At 40.1% G+C, this 24773-nt stretch overlaps 3 protein-coding genes across 3 annotated transcripts; 2 read left to right on the top strand and 1 right to left on the bottom strand.

The window, feature by feature from the left end:
• Nucleotides 1-966: 966 nt before the first annotated feature.
• On the bottom strand, nucleotides 967-9665 carry LOC128270522 (serine-rich adhesin for platelets). The gene is made up of 7 exons (XM_053007927.1): nucleotides 9609-9665; nucleotides 8116-8596; nucleotides 7782-7986; nucleotides 3605-7712; nucleotides 2499-2616; nucleotides 2270-2415; nucleotides 967-2147 (listed from the first exon to the last, which is right to left on the bottom strand). The coding sequence occupies exons 2-7, from the start codon at nucleotides 8331-8333 to the stop codon at nucleotides 1930-1932; spliced, it is 5013 nt and encodes a 1670-aa protein (XP_052863887.1). The 5' UTR covers nucleotides 8334-8596; nucleotides 9609-9665; the 3' UTR covers nucleotides 967-1929.
• Nucleotides 9666-11872: 2207 nt separating this feature from the next.
• On the top strand, nucleotides 11873-13392 carry LOC128272653 (integrator complex subunit 12-like). The gene is made up of 2 exons (XM_053010510.1): nucleotides 11873-11932; nucleotides 11992-13392. Exon 2 carries the CDS (start codon nucleotides 12156-12158, stop codon nucleotides 13215-13217), a length of 1062 nt encoding a protein of 353 aa, XP_052866470.1. The 5' UTR covers nucleotides 11873-11932; nucleotides 11992-12155; the 3' UTR covers nucleotides 13218-13392.
• A 386-nt stretch (nucleotides 13393-13778) lies between these two features.
• LOC128271669 (alkyldihydroxyacetonephosphate synthase) lies at nucleotides 13779-19510 on the top strand. The gene is made up of 6 exons (XM_053009280.1): nucleotides 13779-14207; nucleotides 14405-14551; nucleotides 16367-16453; nucleotides 16553-17744; nucleotides 18097-18201; nucleotides 18663-19510. Exons 2-6 carry the CDS (start codon nucleotides 14469-14471, stop codon nucleotides 19041-19043), a joined length of 1848 nt encoding a protein of 615 aa, XP_052865240.1. The 5' UTR covers nucleotides 13779-14207; nucleotides 14405-14468; the 3' UTR covers nucleotides 19044-19510.
• The last annotated feature ends 5263 nt before the right edge of the window (nucleotides 19511-24773 follow it).

The following is a 24773-nucleotide window of genomic DNA, read 5'->3' as shown; positions in this document are numbered from 1 at the left end:
GGGATAGTAAATCTTGTAAATTATGAAGATAAAGCATGAACATGTGTTTTCACTATCTGACAAAAAACAGTTTGGAGTACATTTCTCGATGAGAAAAAAGGACTTCTTATCCGGCCCCGCAACCGCTGAGCGGTCTTTACCTTGAACAGAGACAATGAAAATCTATATTGCTCTCTGTAACGGTCTGCGCACTGATACTGGCTTAAATTAGATTCGTTTAAATAGTATATAAATCAGGTTTTTATCAAGTATCGATGTTATTTCAAGATGGTTCTTACGCTGGTCGATGACAGGCATCGCTCGCATCGCTTCGTATCGCATAACAGGAGAAATGTGCCTGATGAAGAATTTGAAAAATTATTTTGAAAATGAAGGTATTTACAAAATTATTTTTTATGTTGAAACTCTTGTGGAGTTTTATAATACCATTAAATATTTATATTTTATCGTATAGTTAACTCTGTTCCATAATGTTTAAGCCAAACACAAACATGTCAAACATAAGAACAAATAACTCAATTCAATGCAAGGAAGCATTGCTCAGTGCAGAGACGAAAACCGAGTTAAGATAACAGAGACCACAATCTGACTTAGCTAAAAAAAAGGAATTAAGAGCGAACTTAACTATGCTGAAGCTACAGCTGAGTGATTTAGTAATGAAAGCTCGAACAAAGAAGCACTTACATAATAACTTGCAAATGTGAAGCAATTTAAGGCCGCGTGAGTGTCCGCTCAGTCCGAAGGAAAAGCTACAGAAAAGCAGGAAAATGTAGTGAGATCGTTTCCGGTTGTTTCGGTCGATACGCCGGATAAACGTAATCAACGATTTATTTTTCACTCTTCGAAACACATTTTTCAAATGAATTTGTAAACATTTTAAATCTCAATTAAGAATAATTATGAAAATCACTAGACGAAAAATCGTGTCTAACTAAATAGTGTCACTACATTGTTTCATGTGTTTAATGTTGAGTACACCTCTAATCTCAAGCCGCACCTCAAGAAATTGCTAATTCATTCAAATAATTCTGACATTAGATTGCGTGTGTATCCACAAAAAAGGAAAAAACAATTAATGATAAACGAATATTGTATGGAACAACAACCAATATTGAGCATCAGTATTTACCAAACAACGAAACCTACCAAAGGAGAAAAACACAAAGCTTATGGAAATGAGAGAGCATGAGACCACTCCTCTTAAGCCTGCAGAATCTTGTAGACGACATATCCTAGTTTAGAATACAATGTGCAAAGTTTACCATTATAACGATCACAGCTGTTTTTCCTTCAATTTGTCGTCTTTCAAATCGAAAACTACAGTTCACTTTTTGCACGTCGTCACTCAATAGTAGGCTCACCGTCGGTTTATTGTTATCGATAGGAGTTACGATTCACAATGATTCCTTTCGGAGTAAACCATAAAACAGAACAATGATCTTTTAAGCATTTGCATTTCCGATGTCACTTTGTTTCGCGTTTAAAAGGCAGGATAGTCCAGTCTTGATTTTAATTGTAGTTCAACGAATTGACATGGCAGCGGATCGTAAGTCACGTTTACTGGACTTGACAGGGAATCGTGATAACTTTCATGAAAAAAGTTCAATTGGTATACAGTTAAATTCTTAGCCTTGCAAGTTACTTTCCTTTCCCATAGGTTCCCGAACATGAAAACGCGAAATCATATCAGCCACAGGGATAATGATTCGCTTTTGTTGAACGTTTACTGCCAAAACGGTATATTCATCGTAAAGCAAGTAGCATATTACTTACCATACGATTTTAACTATGAGGTAGAATAGAGCCAGTATGTCGTACGAACAGTCTTCCATTAGTACTTTGTGTTGGTCTTTCACTACCATTACAACTATTTTTCCTGTACACTTCTCACCTTTGTCCAATTATTTCTTCATTCCATCAACTACGAGGTCATGCCTTTCGGGGTTTCATTGCGCCAATTTCTTTTTTAAACTGCATTAACAGATTCTCGAAACTATCTTTACCATCAGTCGGTCGACCACTGTACCCAATCGCTTCCTTGTGGCACCGAGATGAATTATATGCGACGACTGACCTGGGTGGTACTACCGAGCCGTCCTGCATCAGATACGGCATCTGATGATCCTGATCGACCGATAATTCGCCATCTGTAAATTATGAATAACGAGTGATTTACTAAGGAAACTAAAGGTTAAGTATCCGAGCATTCAACCATCAGAAATAATTTCATCAGGACAATAAAAAGTGCTTTGGATATGTTTAAACTTGCCTAAGTCAGCATACTGCGTGCGACAAAATGCGCGTCTTCCACCGAAGCTAATATCATAATGCCGCAGGTTAACATCTGCTCCACTTGCATCGATCACGCTGTACGCTTGTTGAGGTTTTTCAAATGTGACGAAACCGTAACGACACCTAATTCATCGAATCATTAAAATTAAATTAAAATTAAACACACATAGATCCACAAGTTTTACGGAAACGTGCATTTTGCTTACCCATTATCCTTGGTGTGTAAAGTTATTCTAATTACTTTACCATACGGTTTAAATTTTTTGTGCAACTCTTCTTTTATGATGTTCTTTTCCAATCTTCCAACGTATACAATTTTTCGTTCTAGATCCGAAGAAAATTAAAAATTTAATTAAACAATTTATAAAACCACTCCAGAGCAAAATTTTTGAATTTTCATGAATCTTTCGGTGCTTGTCTCCTTAAACTCATATCCCGGAAAAAAACGAATATTCCCAAAGCATATACAATCCCAACAACAACTCATTCACAAAGCACAGAGCACGGCTCATACTAACACAATCGAAAAAGCTGTGACGTGTTCGGTTGAATCAGAAAATTGTTATCGTGTGTCCACATTCTGGCGATGTTGCCGCCCAAATGGGTCATAACTAATGCTGGTTTTGGATTGACTAGATTTAATTAGATAACAAATTAGCGTTGTCAATTTTAATAGCACTGATCGTTGCTAATTTGAATATATGTTATATGGTAAGTTGTAATGCTAAGTTCATAAATTCATTACATTATTTCTTTGCACATTTTAAAAGTTTCAGTACGAGTTTTTTAAGCAATTTCGATATCATATAGGACCCGAATGATCCGAATAGTTAAAAATGTTTCGAATTTCGAATAATTTGAGCTTTGTCTGTTAATTCAAAATGTTACTATATTCAATGAACAAATAGGAACATCTTTTGCACGACTATTGCAGCACTGTGTGCATAGAAAAGGATCTATTGATCCTACACAAGCTCACATGTCACAGGATCAGGATACAAGTATTATCCGGACCAGCGCTTGCAATCAAACACATTCGTCCATCAATTCGTTCACCGCAAATCCTTGCTTCGCCTTTTAGCGATTGGTCAAAATTGGCCAATTCTACAGGAGTTTTCTTCAAACGGTAGCAGAAAATCAATTATGTGCACGTTTTGTACTTTCATGTTCAAACATCCTTCAACGCAAGACGCAGACCAAAACTTATGTTGGTATGCAGTTACTCCACAATCAAGGTATCCTTCTGGACGACCCAAGACTTTACGGGCTGTGCACTTCATGATATGCTAATTATTGCTACAAAATATCTTACCGGGTGATGTCATTCGCCGATTACTTTCACGTTCACGTGAGTGATATGTTTGTTCCGGTGGTGTGCATGATCGCAGCCGTGAACGAGATCGTGAACGAGATCGTGAACGCGAGCGGGATCGGCTAAACGACGAACGGATTGAACGTTGCGTTATTCGTGACGAGGAAGCTGATGACATAGAAGAACTTGATGTAGAAGAAGACATCGAACGACGAGCGTTGTAAGCTGCACCGCCACCGTAGAACGACGAATGTGACGATCTTGAAGATGTGCGCGATCTCCGTCGACTGCGGGAATATCGGCCACTGTGTTTGAGACTACTGCTACAACGGCGATTATCACGATAAGATTGGCTACTTCGTGAACGTGAGCACGAGGATCGACGGGTCGTTGAACTGTACCGACTACGACTGCGACTGCGACTGCGATCCTTCGAGTGTTTCATGCGATGGTTTGAATGTGACCAGCTTTTGCGACTATTCGCACTAGTGTTTTCTAATTCTTCACACGATGATGACTTCTTGTCATCGTTTCGATCCCTTCGAGAGCTGCATAGAGAACTCTCCACATTGAATTGCCTCGGATATTGGATTGATCCGTGTTCGATAGATATGTTACTGTTTGGGTTCTCAGCAAGAAAATTGCGCTGGCCGCTTTTATACAGTTCGTTCGATGTATCTATTAAAGGCGAAAGTTGACGTAATGGAGAAAATCGTTTCAAAGGTTCAGTTTGCGTTACTGCGTCCACTTTCTGAGAGCGTTGGCGATCTTTGCGCAAATGCATTATAACCTTATCTTCACCATGTTCCACTGTTTCGTCAACTTTGGAGGATTCAAATTTGAGTTCCGTTGCTCTTGACGTAGTAGTCGATCTTTGCTTGAGAGTTTGGCAAGAGTTTTTGTAGTATGCTGTCTCGGAAGTAGAAGTGTGTGCTTTCTCCGGTTTACCCGGAGAAAATGAACTTGGCGGCGAAACACCTAGACACGGAGAATCGTGGAACTGCCCTTGTTGACCTTCGTCAAATTTACCAACTCCAACATCGAAAGTACCTATCTTCAAGGTAACTGCTTTTTCCGCCACCGATGTCGATGCACATTGAACCTTCTTGTTACGCTGAGGACGCCCTAGAGTCAGTGGGACGGTGGCTCCACTGGAATTTGTTTTTTTGATAACCACTTCCTGGATACTCGCTATAAGCGAACTGCTGGGCACATCGATAACTGACGGACAGCAGCGCTTGATGGTGTCTGTTATGTTGGACAACAGTGACGAATCTTGAACGGGGCCACTATCTTTGCCACTGCTTTTCATAGGTGATTGCCGCGAATCTTCTACAGAGTCTAGCTCTTCCGGTACGATCGACAATAAAGTATTACAACCGATTGATACAATGATAATTTCTTCATAAGCCTCATGTAGCATTAATGTTTCACGATCTTCATTCACCTGGTTCGCCTTCGCGTCATTTGCTTCACCAACTGGTCGGGGATTGCCGAACTCATCGAACTGCAGTGAAGTGATCTCTGCCAGCGGTACAATAGGCAAAAGTGGCATTTTTTGGGTTAGTTTTGCTTCGTCCGATTTAATAGCAGCCTGCTTCTTGAGCTGTTGCATGCGAAGCGCTTTTAGCTTTGCCGCAGAAATTGGGTCCAATCGCTTCGTGGTCTTCACAGCAGGCTCTTGCACCGTAGTTGCAAAAACCTTCTGTTCTGCCACTACTGTGTCAGAAACTACTTCGACTTCGTTTCGTGCTTCAACTGCGGACGCCGTTTCATTCCCATCTGTTGGGACCAATGCTATCCGGTTACATGAATCTTTCAAAGTATCGTCGTCACGCTCATTACTTTGATTGGTCCTTGTTGTGACAGGATATTCGCGGCGCTTTTTGTACTCTTGAAGATTTAACTTTTTACGTATGACCGCTTTTGTCGTGTTATGTGGTATAGAATCATTCAATGTTTCGCGCGTCGTCGCTACGAGTTTTTGATTATTTTCATGCGAGATAACTGAGAATGCCCCAGGCGTCTGCGTGTTTTGCTGTGCGCTTTGCTTTCCAGGGTTTCCCGCGATCCTGCTGAGACTAGAGTCGCATTTAGAGGAATTATGGTTTGTCTTGAGCAGCGACTGCTGAGGTCGTTTAACATCCCCGGCAAATTTAGTGTTAGAAACCACATTGGCAGTTTTTATAGCTGATATATGTTTGTTAGATGGTTGAGGTGTTACGTTCGGCGTAGCTGCTGATGTACTACTGCCTCTGATGTATGTATTCACGCTTGCTGGCTCTGATGTATTCACGCTGACTGTCTTATCCTTCTTATCTTCAACACTATCCGTGGAATCCGTTGCGTTATTCGCAAACATGCGTTCGTTCCGTTTCTTCTCTTGTAGTAATTTTCTCTCCTGGCGTACTTGTTCTTTGGTCGGCAAAAGAAACGGTATTTCGATTGCCTTACGCTGACCTTTGCTGCCGCCTACTCCGTTTTTTACGTTTGATGCATTGCTAGCAGCAACTGAGAGGCCGTTTTTCGGTGAGCAGTAATCGTGATCGAGTGTAATATTTGTCTTTTTGTAACGCGCATTCGCTCGTGATACATGGTCACGTTTATGGCTCTCACTGGTTACATTCGATTCTGGCAGTTGCTTCAAAGGATGCTGTTTCTTTTTCGCTTCGCTTATCGGTAGAAGAGGATCATTCAGGTCCTCTTTCTTTATTGTTTGACCGAATTTTAAGAACGTGCCCTTGACGAACTTTGATTTTGAAGAACTCGATGCGGGTTCTTCACTCTTATCTTTGAGCCATCCATTATTGTGGATACTTTTCTTCTGCACTTCAACCATTGTTGATGACGAATTGGCCAAGCCAGGTGGCGCATTCTTCGTGTAAAATTTTGTATCGTGTTTCGGTGCAGGGGAAACTTTGTGAAAGCCACCCCCGTTCGGACTCCATGTCGGATCTTTTTCAGTGTTATACTCGTCATTCCCTTTTCCGTTTTTTGAACATTGCATACCGTTTTCTTCTAAATCACTGTCCGAATCTAATGTTAAAAGCCGCCTCGCTTTTGCCGTACACCTTCGTTTGCCTGGCATGGAATCACTTTGAGAATCTCCCAGCTTTTTGTTATTTTCTTCCTGGTTGTCTAAAAGCAGTAGTTTATGCAAAGTTTTCAATTCTTTGCCCTTCGATTTTGGATGACGAAGTACGTCAGTAGAAAACTGATTTCTACTTCGGCTGTCATCTTTATCAAGTTCTGTCTTCAAACGTTCATTTTCACTGAAGGAATTAATCATGTCACACGATGCAGTTGATTCACCATCTCCATTAACGTACGCTGTTAAGATAAAGTTCTCGGCATCGTCGATTTCGTCCACAAGTGAATCGTCCAGCAGTGACTGGTTGCTCGTTTTTCCGGTAAGCTCTTTCAGCGGACTTGGTTGGTCAACTAGCGAAACGAGGTCTTCGAAACTAAAGCTCGTTTGAGGCGCTAGGCAACTGATGATGCCATCGATCATGCCTGCACCAACTGGAGAATGTGGCATAGAAAACGAATATCGTTGACTAGAAGATCGTTTACGTCTTCGTTGAGGTCGTTCAACGTTCGGCGAAGTTGCAAGCAATTGCTGCGGTGGTCCACTTGACATTGTTAAATAATTTGAACAATTAACCACGCTAGGGCCATCGGAATGGTAGGATTTGTGTCGGTTGGCTTCCAACTGATAGTAACTGTTGGATGTGCAACTAGCTGCGCTTATATTGCTACTGGAACCGCTAGTGACTCCAACAAAGGTACTAGAATTACAACTTCCGTCTCTAGTATAACCACGGGAATGCGATGGATCTATGACAGATCGAATACCTTGAACTACTACTCCTTTTTCGTTATTAGATACTATTGACGTAAGGACGGGTATCAAGGCATCATTACTTTCATCTCCATATTCTTCCTCGTCATCAGAAGGAACTACTGATCCCTCTTTTTCTGCTTCGCTTTGCTCTCCATTTTCGCTATAATCATAATCATCTTCATCATCGTCGTCCTCAGTATTGTAATCGCAATTTGGATCGATTGCTATAACTTCTACTGCAGATGACATTTGCACATTGTCTTCCTAAGATTGAAAATTAAAGAATACGTAAAGTTGATCGTTATGCCACACGAAGCGTTCATCAGTACTTACATCATCCTCTTCAATGTCATGATCTTCGACGATTTCCTCCATGCTTAGGATCCCTGATTCGGTAATAGAATCTTCTTCCACCATTAGCACACTGGCAGATTGACATCGTTGGCCAACAATTCTTCCCGATAACTCTTCGTCATTATCTGCCACGAGAAAAGCATTCCCATAGTGCTGGCCAACGGTAGGTATTTCATATTCGAAACTACGCCGGTGATGCGCATCATTCAAATATCAATTATATAAAACAAAAGAAATATACATATGTATACATGTATGTCAACGTATGTAAAGAGAGGCACATGTTTTATTCTGTTGGTTTTACAATACTAACCGACTGTTTCGGTAGCCATTGCTGTCGACAAATCCTTGGCCGAGCATTCCGAGGTCACCTCTGGTCATTATGTCGGTGGTTCCGGTAGAACATTCAGATATGTGATGTCGCGAAACGCAATCGGTTGAAATTTCATTGTTGCCGGAAACAGTGTTCATGCAGATGTCGGTTCGACAAGCATAATTATGTGAAGAAATTGTCGAGGAAAGGTTAATCATGCTGGGATTGTGTGTCTCGTTGTTGATCAACCTGATTCGGTATTCCGGAACCCGAACCTATTCCCCGAAATCAGTACACAAGCCCCTCCAGAGCCAACAGGAATACGTTATTCTTTTACTTCTTGAACAGTGACTATGGAACTATGCAGAAAACTTTCTCGTTGGTTAACGTCTCGGTTCTGAAAGATCATTCTCAGAACCGAGAACCAATTAGGGGCGCAAAGTGTCTTCTTTTACAAGTCAAACGAAATTTAAAACATATGCTGTGGAACGAAAATAAAAATAAGCAAACATTGAATTAGGAAAATATTGATTAAAAATACTTTTTTTACTTATTCTACCCTATTAATCAACCCGATATCATCCTCCTGTCTCCTCCAAAATTGTATGTTTTTTTTTATTCGTGTGTACAATTTAACGACTAGGAAAAGCACTATAGTTAATTTACACATTAATGTGTTATAGTCGATCGTTAAGACGATCAAACTAGTGCTGAAGTAAATGTCCACTTCTAATTTTACATTCAAATACACTGTAGCATATGCTGCTGTCAGGCGACAAAACATCAATTGCATAATTTGTAGTGCCGATAGCGTGAAGTCATTCAGATGGGTGTGATTTTCTAAAGGCGGAACAAAAATAGATGGGCACAGCCACCGACTTGGGCTCTCAGCAACTCAAAGAGGCCAACACATATTTTATTTTTGTCTACTAAAGTGAAGTAGTGAAACGAATAATTCAATTAGCGTATCAATGGATGCACTTTTTCATGGTTTTCTTTTAACAGTGATCAGTATACAAATTTCTGTTTTGAGACCAACGTAGTATAAAAAGACAATACATAAGATATTTACATCAATGTAACATGATAGTATTAATGATATTAAAACGTATTGTATTTTCGAAAGAACATTTGAAGGAAACAAAAAAGGTTTTTATTATGTAATTTTACTTAATATAGTATCATTGTTAAAATACATAAATATAAACAGTTGTAAAGAGCTTGAAACAAATACATTCAGTAGCAGTAGGTCAACAAAAAGTAGAGATTGTAACTTATTTTAGTAGCATTTTTCTCTGTTCGTTAGTGTCAGCGGCCTTCAGATTACCAATGATTTTGCTTCCGCTTCACGGACTAAGATGACAAGGACAACCAACTGCAACACACAAAATCGTGTTTACAAATGTGGTTTTGTTAGTGGGATTATACTAAAGAAAACAGACGCTAAATTTTGATTTCGGCGTATTGCTGTACTTTAAGGATACTAGGCTTACAAATTTCGCTGCAGAACGTTGCCGCCGAAAAAGCTAGTAGCGATAGCAAAGCCCGGTTTGACAACTGACCCGGTGGCAAAAACACGTGGTTGCGGACACGGTCAACAACCAAACGCGACGTGCATTGTGTCAAATAATGTGTACGTTACATTGGCTACCTATCAAGGTAGTATTAATACTTTTTTTTCAGATCAAAGATTTCGTTATAAAATTCAACATCAAACAGATGACCCCCAAAAAACTTGGCTGCTGGCTCAAGGAGAGTATTACAAATGTCTTTGATGGAACAAAGTCTTTTCTTTCTTAGTTTCTTCTAAGTTCACCAGCATTCGCAGCTTGGAGCTCCCGTTATTAATAATAATCGTATTTAAACTATTAGTCACAGAAGCAGCATCCATTCCGTACGTCGCAGAATAAATTTTACGATACTGCATTACTAATTGTCTTCAATTTCGTCTAAAGAAGTGTTGCAAAAAAGGAATTGTTTCCTTGTTAGAGAAAAACTCTTTGTTCGTATGGTTGTACGTTCCGAAAACAGACAGCAAGCACTGAGCTTCACCACTGATCTCACCATGCTCACTAGGATCGTGCCAACAACAGAAACTGACAAAGACAGTTAATGGCAGTTAACATTCCTAATACCACACAGTAAATGTGTGATCTTGTGAGGCACTATTACGTAAAATGACCATGAATACCAATACATTTCATATGGATCAGCAATATCGCTGTCGAATGTGCTTTAATCGATCGTGTGCATATATTTTATTGTCTTTCGTTCAAATATTCTTCCGTGAAGCTGCGCAGTACGTTCAGTATCGAATGATGGTTCTGAACACATTTCAAATGATTTCCTACTCCAAGCAGAAATCAGTATAGGCCTAGTAAAAACATGCCTACTTAAAGTTTCCACCACTCACATAAGAAATTTCATCTAGTAACCGGCTGAGAAAAGAATTTCAGATAAAAAATGAAATTGAACCAAAATTAGAGAAACGCGTTGTTATACAGTACTAGTAATTTACTTAACTTTATCCCCCTCGAAGTTCTTCATTTTGATTCGTCATTCACCTTTTTCCATACTTAAATTGTGTCGATCTTCAATAAGGGTTTTTTTCTATGCCTTTCCCTTGGTTGCTGCATCACGATTCAACATAACCCAAAAACGAATCCGCATTTGCTGCCGTACGGCATGAAATCCAAGCATTTCTTCGAAGAATTTTTTTCCCCTTCTCATCCCAAACCATAGCGTTCCCACAATGGATCGTGCTGTACCGGCATTAGGTAGGAACATATTGCATTCTGGCAAGACCAATCAAAATGTTAAAACTCGCATACACGTACGCAACTCCCCTTCCACAAACGCACACAAATGTCTAGACACATGTGCCGCGTGCCGCAATTCCCGGCGTTTCACATGTGGAACGTGCCCGTTACTTGCTTGCGGGTGTTGCGGCCCTTGCATATGTTGTTTCATTACATTCACTACTTACCGTAGTTTATAGAAAGCTTATTTTAAGTGCTAACTATGGGCAGCGATTTAATTCTCGAACAGCAACTGTACCCTTCTTTTGCCGGTTCCACCAATGTCTGCCACAAGCACCGGATCCGGATCGGTCTAGCACACACTTTCACCACAAGATGTTGTGTATCCTGGCCTCACAGCACCATACGAAATAGCGAGGATAAAGTTTCACTTGTTCTTTTTCACGGGATTTTCACAAGAAGCTTTTCGGAATAGCATATAAACTCGTGAAACACGCTCGTGAAGATTGCGGGAAACTGCACACGCACTCTCGGAATCACATGGAAAACTGTCGATGACAGATACCAATACCAACTCGAGGCGTCTGACATCGCAAATTCGCGGAATATTTTAGACCTTTAGCGTTTAGACCTATTTTTAGACCTTTACACTTTTAGATCATTTAGGCTGCCAAAAGCAAGAATACGCAAGATTTTTATATTGCATTTTATTTACGATTATACTTGAGACACATCGTTAAAATACAATAATAAGAAACATATAAATACAAAAATCATCAATAAAAAATTTAAACAACATCATTGCAAAAATTTAAACAACATCATTGCAAAAATTTGGTATGGAAAAATAAATTAGTTCGGAGTTCTCTTTTCTTGGTTTTTTAGTTTCGATTTGTCTTTTCTTAGTCTTTGGCTTTTTTAGTACTGAGTGGTATAAAGTGGTGAGATAAAGTTTATGAGGAGCAAGTGTCAACAGTGAGTGAGAGTGAGTGAGAAATCCCGTCTCAGTTTGTTGCTGGATAATGTTTCACACGTTCGTCAACAATTTTTCGGTTCAGGTAAGTGTGTTTGGTGCGAAAAGGATTTGATTTCATAAGCATTTCATCGTCTTTCATAGCGTAATTTCCCGCGCTCCCGAGAATTTGCAGTGAAAAAGAATCCGGGAAGCAGTCACGACGAAGAGAGTGCGATGGTTTCATAAACATACAAAGCCATTTTTATCTCTCGGCTGCAGCTGCAACACATTACCGGACAACATCGAGGATATTACAATTACTTACAATGGCTACGCTTGATATTGATCCCACGTTCAAGCACGCGTTGAAGTTACTTCATTCTGCAAATTCCGAATCCGCGGAAAAGATTCGCAACCTGCTCGATGAGCTCATCAAACAACGTTACGGCAATGGTAAAACGTTAATTAACACGCTTAACAAAAAACACTTGGCCGAAGAACCATTGGCTGTTGGTAGTAATCTGTATGTCCGCAAGCAGAAAGTGATAGAACCGAAACCAGTGGCCGTAATAGATTTGGATCCAGATCCGGAAACAATCGTTTCCGGCACCATCGAGTGCCTTGTTGCCACGCCGGAAGCCCTAACGATTCCACCATCGGGTCCAATTGTGATTTCGACATCCGACTTAGAAGGCGACGACGATGACGACGTAGTTATGGAAGAGGATAAGCTAAAAGAGCTGGAAGATCTGATGTGTGTTGTTTGCCGCCTGATGGACGTTAGCTCTCGCAACCGGCTGGTCGAGTGTGCCGATTGTCACGCACTTTTCCATCAAGAGTGCCACAAACCGAATATATCGGAAGCGGATGCAAACGACGAAGAAAACGCATGGTATTGCACCTTGTGTCGTAGCAAACAAGCCGTCAACAAATCACACCCACCACCGATGGTGCACGCAACTTCGAGTCCAATAGCAACTTCTCCGTCACCGATGGCTGGAAACTCTTCATCGGTCCTCAAATCCTCAACGCACTCGAAAAGTAGTAGCACTACTGGCAATATTAGCAAGCCGTTCGAATCTAGCTCCACCTCCAGCAGTAAGCACAAGTCGTCCAGCTCTAAAAGCAATAATAGTTCTAGCAAATCGTTGGATTCTTCACATGAACGCGACAAGGATCGTGACCGTGAACGAGATCGAGAGCGGGATCGCGAAAAATCTTCAAAATCTTCTTTAAATGTCTTGTCCTCATCAAACAGTTCAGGCAGTTCGTCATCAAGCAGTGCTATTGGTACACCTAGTATAAATATAATCAGCGCGGACAAACGAATCCAAATGATGAAGAAAAAAGCGGCAAAAATGCATGATAATAAACGAAAGCATAAATAGTTTTACGCTACAGTTCAACGATCTGTATTCCATACTTTATTGGGCCTGAACCAAGTGTTGAAACATGGGCTTTAAGATTAAATAGATTATGCTCGAGAATCAATGTCTTGGGGAAACGGCAATTAATGCGAATCAGCTCCAAAACTGAAAGAGAAAACATGTATGCTTTGTCGATCTCCCAATAAATGTTCCTGGTTCCTAGTTGATTTCCAGGTTTACCGAATTACATCGAATTATTAATTAAAGTAATACCATGCGCACGCATCAGTACAACGGGGGCTGATGGGCTACGAAGCCGGGCCGGGAACACAGTGAATCCACGCAATTTTTTGTAAGGCTGCTACTATCAACTATTCACATGCACGAGCTCATCGACGGCTCTAACACACTAACAACCATGCGCGCGGTTTGTTTGCGGTTGCGTTCTCACGGCGATTTTTCGCGGCTCCAACTCTCGTGAAGTTTCCTTCGCACCGTGAACGCCAGTTATCCAGTGGCCGTCGACAGAGAACAAATGTAAGGCTAACCACCAGACGAAAGTGCGAGACGCCGTGAAACGTGTTTACCGCATCCCAGAATTTTATTTTATTTGACATTCAAGGATTATAAATACAGCTCAGTCCTTTATTTGAACTTTATCTTTGAACTGATTAACTTTGAAGGAGCGCAAGGATTTTGCAAAATAAAATAATCAATAAATTATCCTTCGGTGACGTTTAAATCGCTGTTCAAACATTGTGCTTTCCATTTTCATCGTGTATTAAGGCCTGTGTTGTCCGCTATGGAAAATTTGAACTACCAAAAAGCCTAAACTAATGTACCGTGATAGGTTTTCGTCACTGTCGTCATCGTGCTGTACTTGTCTAGTAGGTTCATCGTTAGTTGAAGAAAGACGAAGCTCTGTGAACGTGTTTCATATTTGTTATCAGTACACGTTAATTGTGCCTCTGTCTGGATAACGGGTTAACGAAGACCGCCTTCGTCTTGCTGGTAATGTGCTGCCTAACATCCGTAAAGTGGACACGATAGTGTGTCAAGCGAAAATCAATAAAAAGCATCGCTGTCTAGGTTGTCTTCCACACAATTAAATTTTCCCGGCTACTGTTATTTTATGGAATTGTAGTGAAATCAATTTGCTCGTTGAGCTTCCCAAAGTGATTGCAACAATTTTATGTTTATGTCTATAGCTCTGATAAGGAAGAGAAGGATACACATTTCACCATTGTATTGTCGAGTGAAAAGCGATTTTTCATGAAAAACGAAGGAAAAGCTGCGCCGGCCCCGATGGATCCGAATGTGCCGAAGAAAATCACCAGTGCCATCCCGAAGCAAAGGTTTGTCCCTGTTATGTTCTTGTGTTATGTTGTTGTATGAGTGTTGTTAGCGGTGGTATTCTTGCACGTTCTTGCATGCACTTTGCAGAGGAATGAGTTAAATTAGTACAGCATTAATGGGACCGAAAAGCAAGTAAAGCGAGACGCGAAGGCGTAAACAATAAACCATTAAACCAATATAAATGAAAATGCCGCCGAATGCTACCGCTGCTAGTAATCTTAGCTATTCATGTGGCTTGTCACAGCTGCGAAAAAAAAGTGTGTTTCTGAGAACCCGTAATTCGCGCGCGCTCGGACCGATCGACCAGTTGTTCTTTGCAGATGCATTTGAAAAATTGCACTTGTTTTGTGCTTTCGTTTGAAACGCCATACACGTGTTATGCTTCCACACACCACAGAGCAATTGTATTTGAATCATATAAACTTGTCTCAGATATTTCTACTTTTCGTTCACCGTAACGCCGATTAAAAGTAATTGCATAATGTGATATGGAGTGATCATGAAAGGGAATTTTCAAGCAAATGAATAATCTGTCGGAATCGAACGTTATCCAGCTACTCTTTGTTTGCTACAAACTGCGAACGTTAGTATGGTATAATCTAGGTTTCATGTGGCGAGACATTGAAAATATTGTGCCAAATATAGTCAGTTGCGACACCAACGAATATTCCCGGTCTGTAGCACTTCATGCACTAAAAATAGAAAATATGATCGTCTGCCTTTGAAATATGTTTCCTGAACCAGTATGTTTTGCCTTGCAACAAATAGCTTAAATGTTTTTGATTGCTTGCAACTCAAACTCATAACCCGTAACATTAGAAGAACCCATGTTTTAGTACCGGGGTACGTATGTTATTTTTCGTTATGTTCTAATTTGGTCAACGACTTTTTACGAGTACGAATATATTTTTGTCTCGCTAGCGCAACACCGACGAACTAATCCACATTAACCTTCCTGGTGATTGCACAATTGTTTCGAAACCGTCGAAGCTCCTATCACTGTTGTCGGCAACAGCATATGGGCAAGACAGTATGTTGCAAAACAGATCCAATCATTCTTCCACCTTAATGACTGGTTCCGAAAGATAAGATGAAGTTCAACGTATGGCGAGGTCTAAAATTCGCACGCCAGACTATTTTGTGTAGCACCGATAAGCAAAGGCAAGATGGTTTATGAAAGCCAAACTACCAATGCAAGATACCGTAGCTCTAAACCGTTTCCAAATGTTGATACCTCACGCTTTGGCTTTCAAACCTGATAACAGGTTATCCCTGTACCCAATTCCATCATTCGATTTCGTGATGCCCCGATATTTGTCTGATTAGTCTAGTGGTGTGAGTTTCGCGTCATCTTACCGTTTTTGATTGCTGGGAACTGTGGAACTGAGCCTTCATGGTTGCAAATATAAAACAACGTCGAAGACTACGGCCTTTCTTGGTCAATACATTTTCACGGGAAACCAGAATATTTCCATGAATGCTAACATTGTAAAAGGTAGTAGATTATATTAGTATTATCTACTATACAGGTGGTTTGTTGTTTTTGTTTACTGGAATTCACGGCTGGGATGTATTTTTTTCGATTCTCTTAAAAGAAAAACAATCCGGCTAAATCATTTTTACTAATTCCGGATTTTGATCTTGGAAGTGTTATCGGGTTTGTTTAAGCAAGGTTTTTATTGTAATATATCAAAAGTTTCGCATGAAAGAATACTAATTCATCCTCTTTTCCAGGGTCACTTAAAATAGATTAATAGTACAAATAGTATTAGTTGGCAGCGTTCCTGATAAACCCTCAATTTTCTCAACTACAGACAAAAGCTTCTCAAATGGAACGGCTGGGGATACAAAGATTCGCGTTTCATGTATCAGGATGGTACGATTGTATTCAGCGGAGATAAGTATGTCGTAATCAGCCAATAGCATTAAACTTTTACTGCCGAAATCATATAAAGTCAATTGATTAATCTATTTCTTTTTGTCGTTTAATCTTCTTGAAGATATCCGATTGGTGGTAATGTATCGCTGCCTCATTTCCGTGACTATGTGATAAATAACTTCAACGTAGACTTAGCGGACAGACGTGAAGGTGTTCCGATACCGGTTAAGTTTCCCGATCCCGTACCATCTCCGGAATTCTTGAATGAAATACAGCGCCTCGGAGTAGACTACACGCAAGACGGCGAGGATAGGTTAATCCGCTGTCACGGCCAGACACTTCACGATATCCACAATTTGCGCACCGGGAACTTTAAGCGACTTCCGGATTTGGTATTGTTTCCGACTGGACACGAGCAAGTGGTCGAAATTGTAGTAGCAGCTAACCAGCACAATGTAGTTTTGATACCTTTCGGTGGTGGGACGTCCGTTTCGGGCTCGATAACGTGTCCGGAACACGAGAAACGGCCGATAGCAGCACTCGATACTTCGCAAATGAACCGTATGCTTTGGATCGACCGACAAAACCTGGTGGCTTGCTTCGAGGCTGGCATCGTCGGCCAAGATTTGGAGCGTGAGATGCGAACTCTGGGATTCACCGTTGGCCACGAACCAGACAGTTATGAATTTTCAACTCTTGGTGGCTGGGTGGCAACGCGTGCATCTGGAATGAAGAAGAATGTGTACGGAAACATCGAGGATTTGGTGGTTCGAGTGAAGATGGTGACTGGCCGTGGTGGTGTACTGGAGCGAGGCCTCTCGGTGCCACGCGTATCCTGCGGGCCTGATTTCAACCATGTCGTCCTCGGTTCCGAGGGTACTCTCGGGGTTATAACGGAGATCGTCATAAAAATACGCCCTTTGCCACAAGTCAAACGATATGGTTCACTCGTCTTTCCCGACTTTGGCTCCGGTATACGGTGTTTGCGGGAAGTTGCCAAAGAACGATTGCAGCCGGCCAGCATACGGTTAATCGACAACGAGCAGTTCCTGTTCGGCCAAGCTCTCAAAATTCCTGGCGGCACCCTGGCGAGTGTTGGTGAGCTACTTAAGAAAGCGTACATCACGAAGGTGAAGCGTATGAAGTTGGACAAAATCGCGATCGCAACCTTGCTCTTCGAAGGCCACGAGGAGCAAGTGCGTCAAAATGAGGATAAAATATATGCCGTCGCCAAACGGCACGGTGGTTTCTCGGCCGGTAGCAGTAACGGCGAAAAGGGTTACATTCTAACCTTCGTTATCGCTTACATCAGGGTAAGCATGATATTTGTATATGTGTGTGTCTCGGACAATTACAATCTGTTTACCGAAGACAAGCAACAATTCAAGTGATGCGGTGACACTTACTTACACTTATCGTTTGTCCAAGGCTGATGTTCTAGGCGGAAAGTGCATTGATTCATTGCCACACTCTACGTAAATGCGTCAGTCGGTTAGCTAGTAACATAAGCCCCATGACAATAATTTTTCATCTAACAGAACAAAAAAAACCTTGTCTCTACTCGGCTTCTATATTCTTTGTGCCAGGAAATGGCAGTGATACAAATGCACTGAACCTATAATTCAGTTAACATTTTTTGTGCATTTCTCTATTTCGACTAAACAGGACTTGGCGCTCGAGTACAGCATTGTGGCGGAATCATTCGAAACATCCGTACCCTGGGATCGCTGCGAATCGTTGTGCATTAACGTCAAAAGCTGTGTTCGTAAGGTAACGTATGTGAGGCTTATTGAATAGAAGAGACAATCGACTACGCCACTTAACTGATTCCGCGTTATTTGCATTTTTGTTCGGAATAACAGCAAAAAGTTCGCCATTTCTAGAAGATATAAAATCAACCAAACGTTTGCTTATCAGTATCCTGTAGAATACACAAAAACGCTGTTGTGTAATTTCGAGGTGTAGTTGCCTGTTGCTGAAACTTACAACTGTGGCAATTTGTGAAACGAAAATATAAGAGAAATTACTTTTAAAATATTTTAAATTACCTTTAAGCTAACTAATAATTGAAACTAAACTGTAGACAGGGGGTCAAACTAGTTCAATACTGGCTTAAGCTTTCCTGTTAGCTTTGTTTGTTTATATGTTTTTTTGAAACCATGCGCCTCCATGTAAATCAAAAGGCCAATAAGTAAAATTTATAATAAAGAGATTCGTTTTACTCTTTACAGGAATGTGCCAAACACAATATCCAACACTACCTCATCTCATGCCGGGTAACACAAACATACGATACAGGTGCTTGTGTTTACTTCTACTTCGGATTTAATCATATCGGCTTCGCAAATCCTGTAACAATCTACGAAGAGATCGAAAACAAGGCTCGCAATGAAATACTCGCCTCTGGTGGCTCTATTTCGCATCACCACGGAATTGGGAAGATTCGGTCACGATGGTATCAACAGAGCGTATCAAACGTTGGAGTACAATTATACAAAGCTACCAAGCGAGAACTAGACCCAAACAATATCTTCGCCGTTGGAAACCTCATTCCAGTCGAACCGCAAGATGGCGAACTTGTCGCTCCTGGCTCTGTTAAGGCGAAATTATAGACATGGTTTAAAATACCCGAAATTTATTTTGCTCGTGATTATTGTACTTCACAGCTTTTTCATTGCATGAAATCCTACTTAAAGCGAACTATTAACACAGTTCATAAAGACTAATTCACACAAAATTGATAGGCATGGCCATTGGACGAAATTAATGTCACATTCTGAAACATTCCAGCTTTTACGGCCAATCCGGTATAATAACTTATTTAAGAACCTACCATCGCTTTACGTTTATTACTCAACGTCATTTGATTATTATTTCCAATTTAGCATGTGTGTAATTGATTTTTAAACTCGAGCATACGCCAATTCCGGATGACCTATAATGACTATACAACCAACATCTATACCAATATTTCAAGCGATTTTTATAGAAAATATTTTATTAGATTTTTGTGTTAGAAAAAGATTTGCTATTTGAAAGAAAAAATGTTTAATAAAAAGAAGGAAAAGATTTGCCTGCACATCCTTTTCGATTAACTGTATTCTTGTATTAATACCTCAGCTTAATAACGTCTTTTCAGCAGCTGAAGCATTTGTGTCTCTTTCCAAACACTACCTTAACTGAGTAAAATAATACAAAAATGATACAACAATATACGTAAGTACACCGGTATCGGGAATCGAACCCAGGCATGCTGCGTGACAGCGATGAGCGTTACCGACTGCTCTATCAGCGGGGGCTTTGAGAGTTTTACGACTTTCCAGGTCCAGGCCAGGTCAATTCTCGGGATCAACGCGACCCAAATGTTTAAAAATTCGGATTGACCATATATTTATTTTAAGAAAATATATTCAGAAAACTTTGATGTCGATTTATGATCGGCTTTTCTCCATAGGGCACCCGTTTAATACGAACTTTAGTGTTTAACGAATCCAATATGATTTGAAGCTTATATTTGAGGCAGCTGGTAAGCTCCTTTTTTCCTGATTGAACGGGGCCGATCGATGGGCCGAGTCGGAGATTGCCGGCGTCAGTCGCGGACCCACGACGAAGCAGGTGCCGAGCATGGGCCTAGTTACATAGTCGAAATTCTTGTTCTTAGCGCAGGTCGTTCATCATTAGTCCGGGTGCCTTGGTGTTCTCTATTGCTTTATGTAACGTTTTGCTTTACTGGATTGGGTTGTTGAACTCGCGCCAAATCTCCTGTCACACCGGTGGGCCATCGTGACGGTATTTTTTAAGGTCCCTAGTCGTCCTAGGAAGGACTAGCGCAGGAAAGCCTATAGTAAACTTCGAAAGGCATCGGTTGCTACCTCATTACAGAGCAACTAATCAATTTACACTGCATTCAATCTACTGTTAACTTCATTGGTTTACTTACTATTAGTTAGAGTAAAACAACTATGAGCTGTTGTTGTTGTTGTTTAATTGCATAGACTTTTAACTATGAGCTGGTTTTCACATAATTCAGAATATTCATACAACAGATCATTGCCCTTAGGAACCTCTCGCACTGCTAGATCCATCAAAGGGATCCAACGGTGTGAAAACAGTCGATCAAGCACAAAAATGCTTTGATACTTCCGTGAAAAGGTTACTTACAGTATGAGTATTTGCCTGAGTCACAGCCAGGCACACCTCGACCGAACATCGGTCGAAGAATTTTACAGTGAACATTTTTAATTCTAGATGCAATTCAAACACTCCGTTCCTCTTTCCGGTTCTCTTTGAGTGTTTAAAAATGTTTTAATCGAGCCCGAATTAGAGGATGGCGCACCACCACCAACCACGTGTTGGTGAGATTGACAGGTGCCATGCGTCTTGTTCCGTTTGTAACGTATAATACTGCTCTACTGAATTTCGGTGAAGATCTGCTACGACGATTACATATCCTCGACTTTAAATATCCACACCTGTCTAGCGAATATTTTTATTTTACTTCGGGTTCATGGCATTCATAATGCCTTCACATTGTATACGGTTGTAAGTGTATTTTTCCTTCGATTTCTTTCGAATTCAGAAGCATATCTGTTGACGAGTTGAACATTTATTGAAGGGGTCAAACGACTATACGACGAGTTTAAATGTTTGTCGTTTGGTGTCAGGCCGCACGTTGCCTACACAATTTGTCTTTTATAATAAGAATACAGTTCTTCAACCTAATTACAGTTCCAATGCGAAATACATACTCGTGTTCTGTTCCGTGTAAGATGACAAACAATTCAAATATACCAAAACATGCAACAGGTGTGACGATCGTAAATCCTCTAGGTGCAGAGATCTACAAAAGCAACGTCACAGCAGAATGACTTGGGTTTGGCTTCAATGCGCAGATATCCATCAGCAGTTAAAACTCGCACATTGCACTTGAGTCATCGTTTTTGTGTGCCATCCGGTCCTGCTGACGATGCCACGATATTCTTATACCACAGGGCAACCGGGATGATTAAATACTAAGGAATCTCACACGGTTGTCATTTGCGCTGACGCTCGTTCTAATGGAGTTTGCGCAAAGGCTGCCAATGCGCGACCTACTTGCGTATGTGAAGCGGTATGTCGGCAACTTATACCGAAAATTCGAAGGCTCTCATCACTCTTAAAGTCTTTTGGTAGACATGTGAATTTAGACGCGCCAGACACCAGTCTAGGAGTTCATCGGCTTCGTTAGTCATCGACTACGCATTGAAGATGTACCATTTAGCAGAAGAGATGGTAGAATGATCTTGCTCATGATTTCTTTCCATCATTAGTCACTATAAAACACCTTTTGAAATAGCATGAGATGTTCGAAATTTGGTTTGACGAGTGATTTTCATATTCAGTATGTACTATATATGTTCGAAAAGTATATATAAGGTGTTAACACGAATTGCTGCATAAAACATCTATAAGGAAGCTAGTCTAATGTTCTCGACTAAAATCGTTCGGACACTTATTTGGACCTTAAAAAAATATTACAAAGGAACTAAGCCACTTTGAAAGGACAAAACAACACGGCGGTCTCCACTGTCACCAATTATTATATATATTTTATATATTCATTATTATAGACTGTAAAATATACAAAAAATTTGAAAGAAACAATATTTAAAACATAATCTTGTAAATGTAACCGATTGGTAGAATTTTCTTAAGGAAACATTACTAAACCAGCATCTATGACTCATCCAGTGCTTCAAATTTGCGTGCATCCGGCACATTGTTTGCGTCTCTGTCACTTGCACGCAAAAAATCGGTCCTTACTCTTCACGGACACAGCTCGCTTCGGTGAATTTCTCGAGCCAGATTTTCGGGACTGTTTTCGCGCTGGAACGATTAAGTTTTTGAGTTTTATTCATTTTTAGGTTTTATTTTCGGATAGGTACTTTTTGAAATAAAACTGATGGTTCTTGTTGTTTTTTATTTGCTTTACAGGGTGAGGGAATGCTTGACACACTCTCGGACCTGAGTGGGATTCTCCCTCGAGGGGCGAGTAGATAGTTCTTGTAAGAAGGTATCACTCTATGTAATCTAGGACTGAATGGAGGTTTATGCAGACTCATTAAGTGATAACATTAAGCTCCTAACATGCTACGTGGGTCCATAGATCGATTCGACCGATTTAAATAACCAAACAGTAAATCAAAAATGGCTCAGTTTTCCTACGGAAGGTATAATTGCTTCGACAATAAATAATAAACAATCTAAAGTAGTACTTGAATAACTGTATAACACTAATATAAATATTAGAAATGAATAAAAAAACAAATTTAAAAAAAAGTACCCATAAAGCATGCCAGCACGGGCAAGTGTTGAACCCATCCATGTTTTTGGCCTTCAAATTCAACAGCGATGTACCTATTGATGTCAAATAATTCTCATTGTGTCAGTTTGTCTTACAAAGATTCTTAAGTTTGTCAGGTTTAAGCATAGTTTTTGTGTGTGAAGTTACTGTGCAGATAATGGTATTTTCGCTTTTGCTTTGCAACGTTGTCCTTGGAAGTAAGATTTGACGGATTTGCGGTCCGTTCTACCATTCTAATCAGTGTAAAAATGTGCCAAGCCATGCTGCTACATGCTTGAAAAACTAGATCATTAACGAGATCTGTATCAGAAACAGTATACAAACGACGTTGATAGGATCAAATGCGAAAAAATGGAGGATTGCTCGCGATACAGCTCCTCCGCTGTCCACCAACTTATGATAAAGTCGATTCTAACATCGAACTGAAGACGTAACTGTAGTCACGTCGACTTAGTCATTGCACCAAGATCACCAGGTATGAGGTCCTGATACTCCCCGATGTTTTCTACGTGTATGAAATATGCGTAATCTAATAAGGTGATAGATGCATCTGGCATTTTTTAGAGGAAGCTAGTTAAGACTGTTAACTGTGGAGGGAATGTTAACGGTGACTGGACACAATGTATGAATAGTGAGCTTCTAGCGAAGATCTAGCCCGCTAATTAAATATGTTTATGGCTATTTAAGTAAATACGTTTCTTATTAATGACATTCACATTATTTATCAAGCAAAATTCAGACAAATTTCTGATCACGCTTGATGCGCTATCTATTGCAGATTATACATCGACTGTTAGAAATATGTGCGACTTTCTTAAAAAGCAAACGTATAATTTCATCAATGAACGATTTGACGTACTAAAATTGGATATTATTGTCTTCCATTCATAATTCAATTGATACTTTCCATCGCCGTTTTGGGGAAATTTAAAGTAAAAATTCCTATGAGAATGGCCAACAAAAATAGAAAAAAACTGTGTTTTTGAAAACTGTGCTAACATACCAAGCAATAATATTGAGAGTAAAATTTATATTTAACGTTCAACCAACGGTGCACTACTACAGAAGTGACTGGAAGAGTAACGTATACGCAGAGTTACTACCAGCGCACTATTTTGGCAAGAAGGATATTCTTATTCTTAGGCTTTGTAGTACACCCTCCAAGTGACAAATGGGGATCATATGATGATCATATGAGACATATGTCTCCTTAATTCCTCTTCCGATCCGAGATATTGGGAGTTTCCTTCCTATATTTTGTACTACGACATTTTTTTCCTTTTTCAATGCAGTCGGATCTTGTAATATTAATTTGAAAGATTTAGTATAGATTGCTCAAACACAATTCAAAACATTTAGCGATTGCTCATCATAAGTAAATCACTAACCATCACTAAATGGATGCGGTAAAATTAAGTACGTAGTTTCTGTTAATAAGTTGTGTTGAAGAAGAAATCAATAATAACAATTTAAATCGTAAGGAAGAGACTAGGCCATCGTTATCTAACTCTGATTATGGTAATGTGGTAACGGTTTGAACGATAGCTCTGAAAATACACTCAAGGTTAGGTAGAGTAATGACTAATTGATCTTTATTACAGATTGAAAAGTATCTACATACGATTCTACTTACTTAATAACAAAGCAAGTATAATAATGACTCACCGGGATTGGCAACAAAACAAGGTGGTGAAATGGCTGAACAGTTATGTGTGTTACGACACAATGACAGTTTGCGTACGTAGATTTGCGAAACTAATTTTAAACACAAATCCTGTTTCCTTTACATTTTTTATTGTTTTGTGAACATTTTTTCTTCATATTTTATGATATTATTCTTTAAATTTTATTTTATTCATTTTCATTGCTATAGATAAAAATTAGCCGAACTCATAATGTCATAAGTTGGTGGACAGCGGAGGAGCTGTATCGCGAGCAATCCTCCATTTTTTCGCATTCGATCCTTTCGACGTCGTTTGTATACTGTTTCTGATACAGA

The sequence above is a fragment of the Anopheles cruzii genome, chromosome 3 (assembly GCF_943734635.1).
Source record: "Anopheles cruzii chromosome 3, idAnoCruzAS_RS32_06, whole genome shotgun sequence".
NCBI classification, from domain to species: domain Eukaryota; kingdom Metazoa; phylum Arthropoda; class Insecta; order Diptera; family Culicidae; genus Anopheles; species Anopheles cruzii.
Note: the sequence above shows the minus strand (reverse complement) of the source record. Positions and strands in the feature narration are given on the sequence as shown.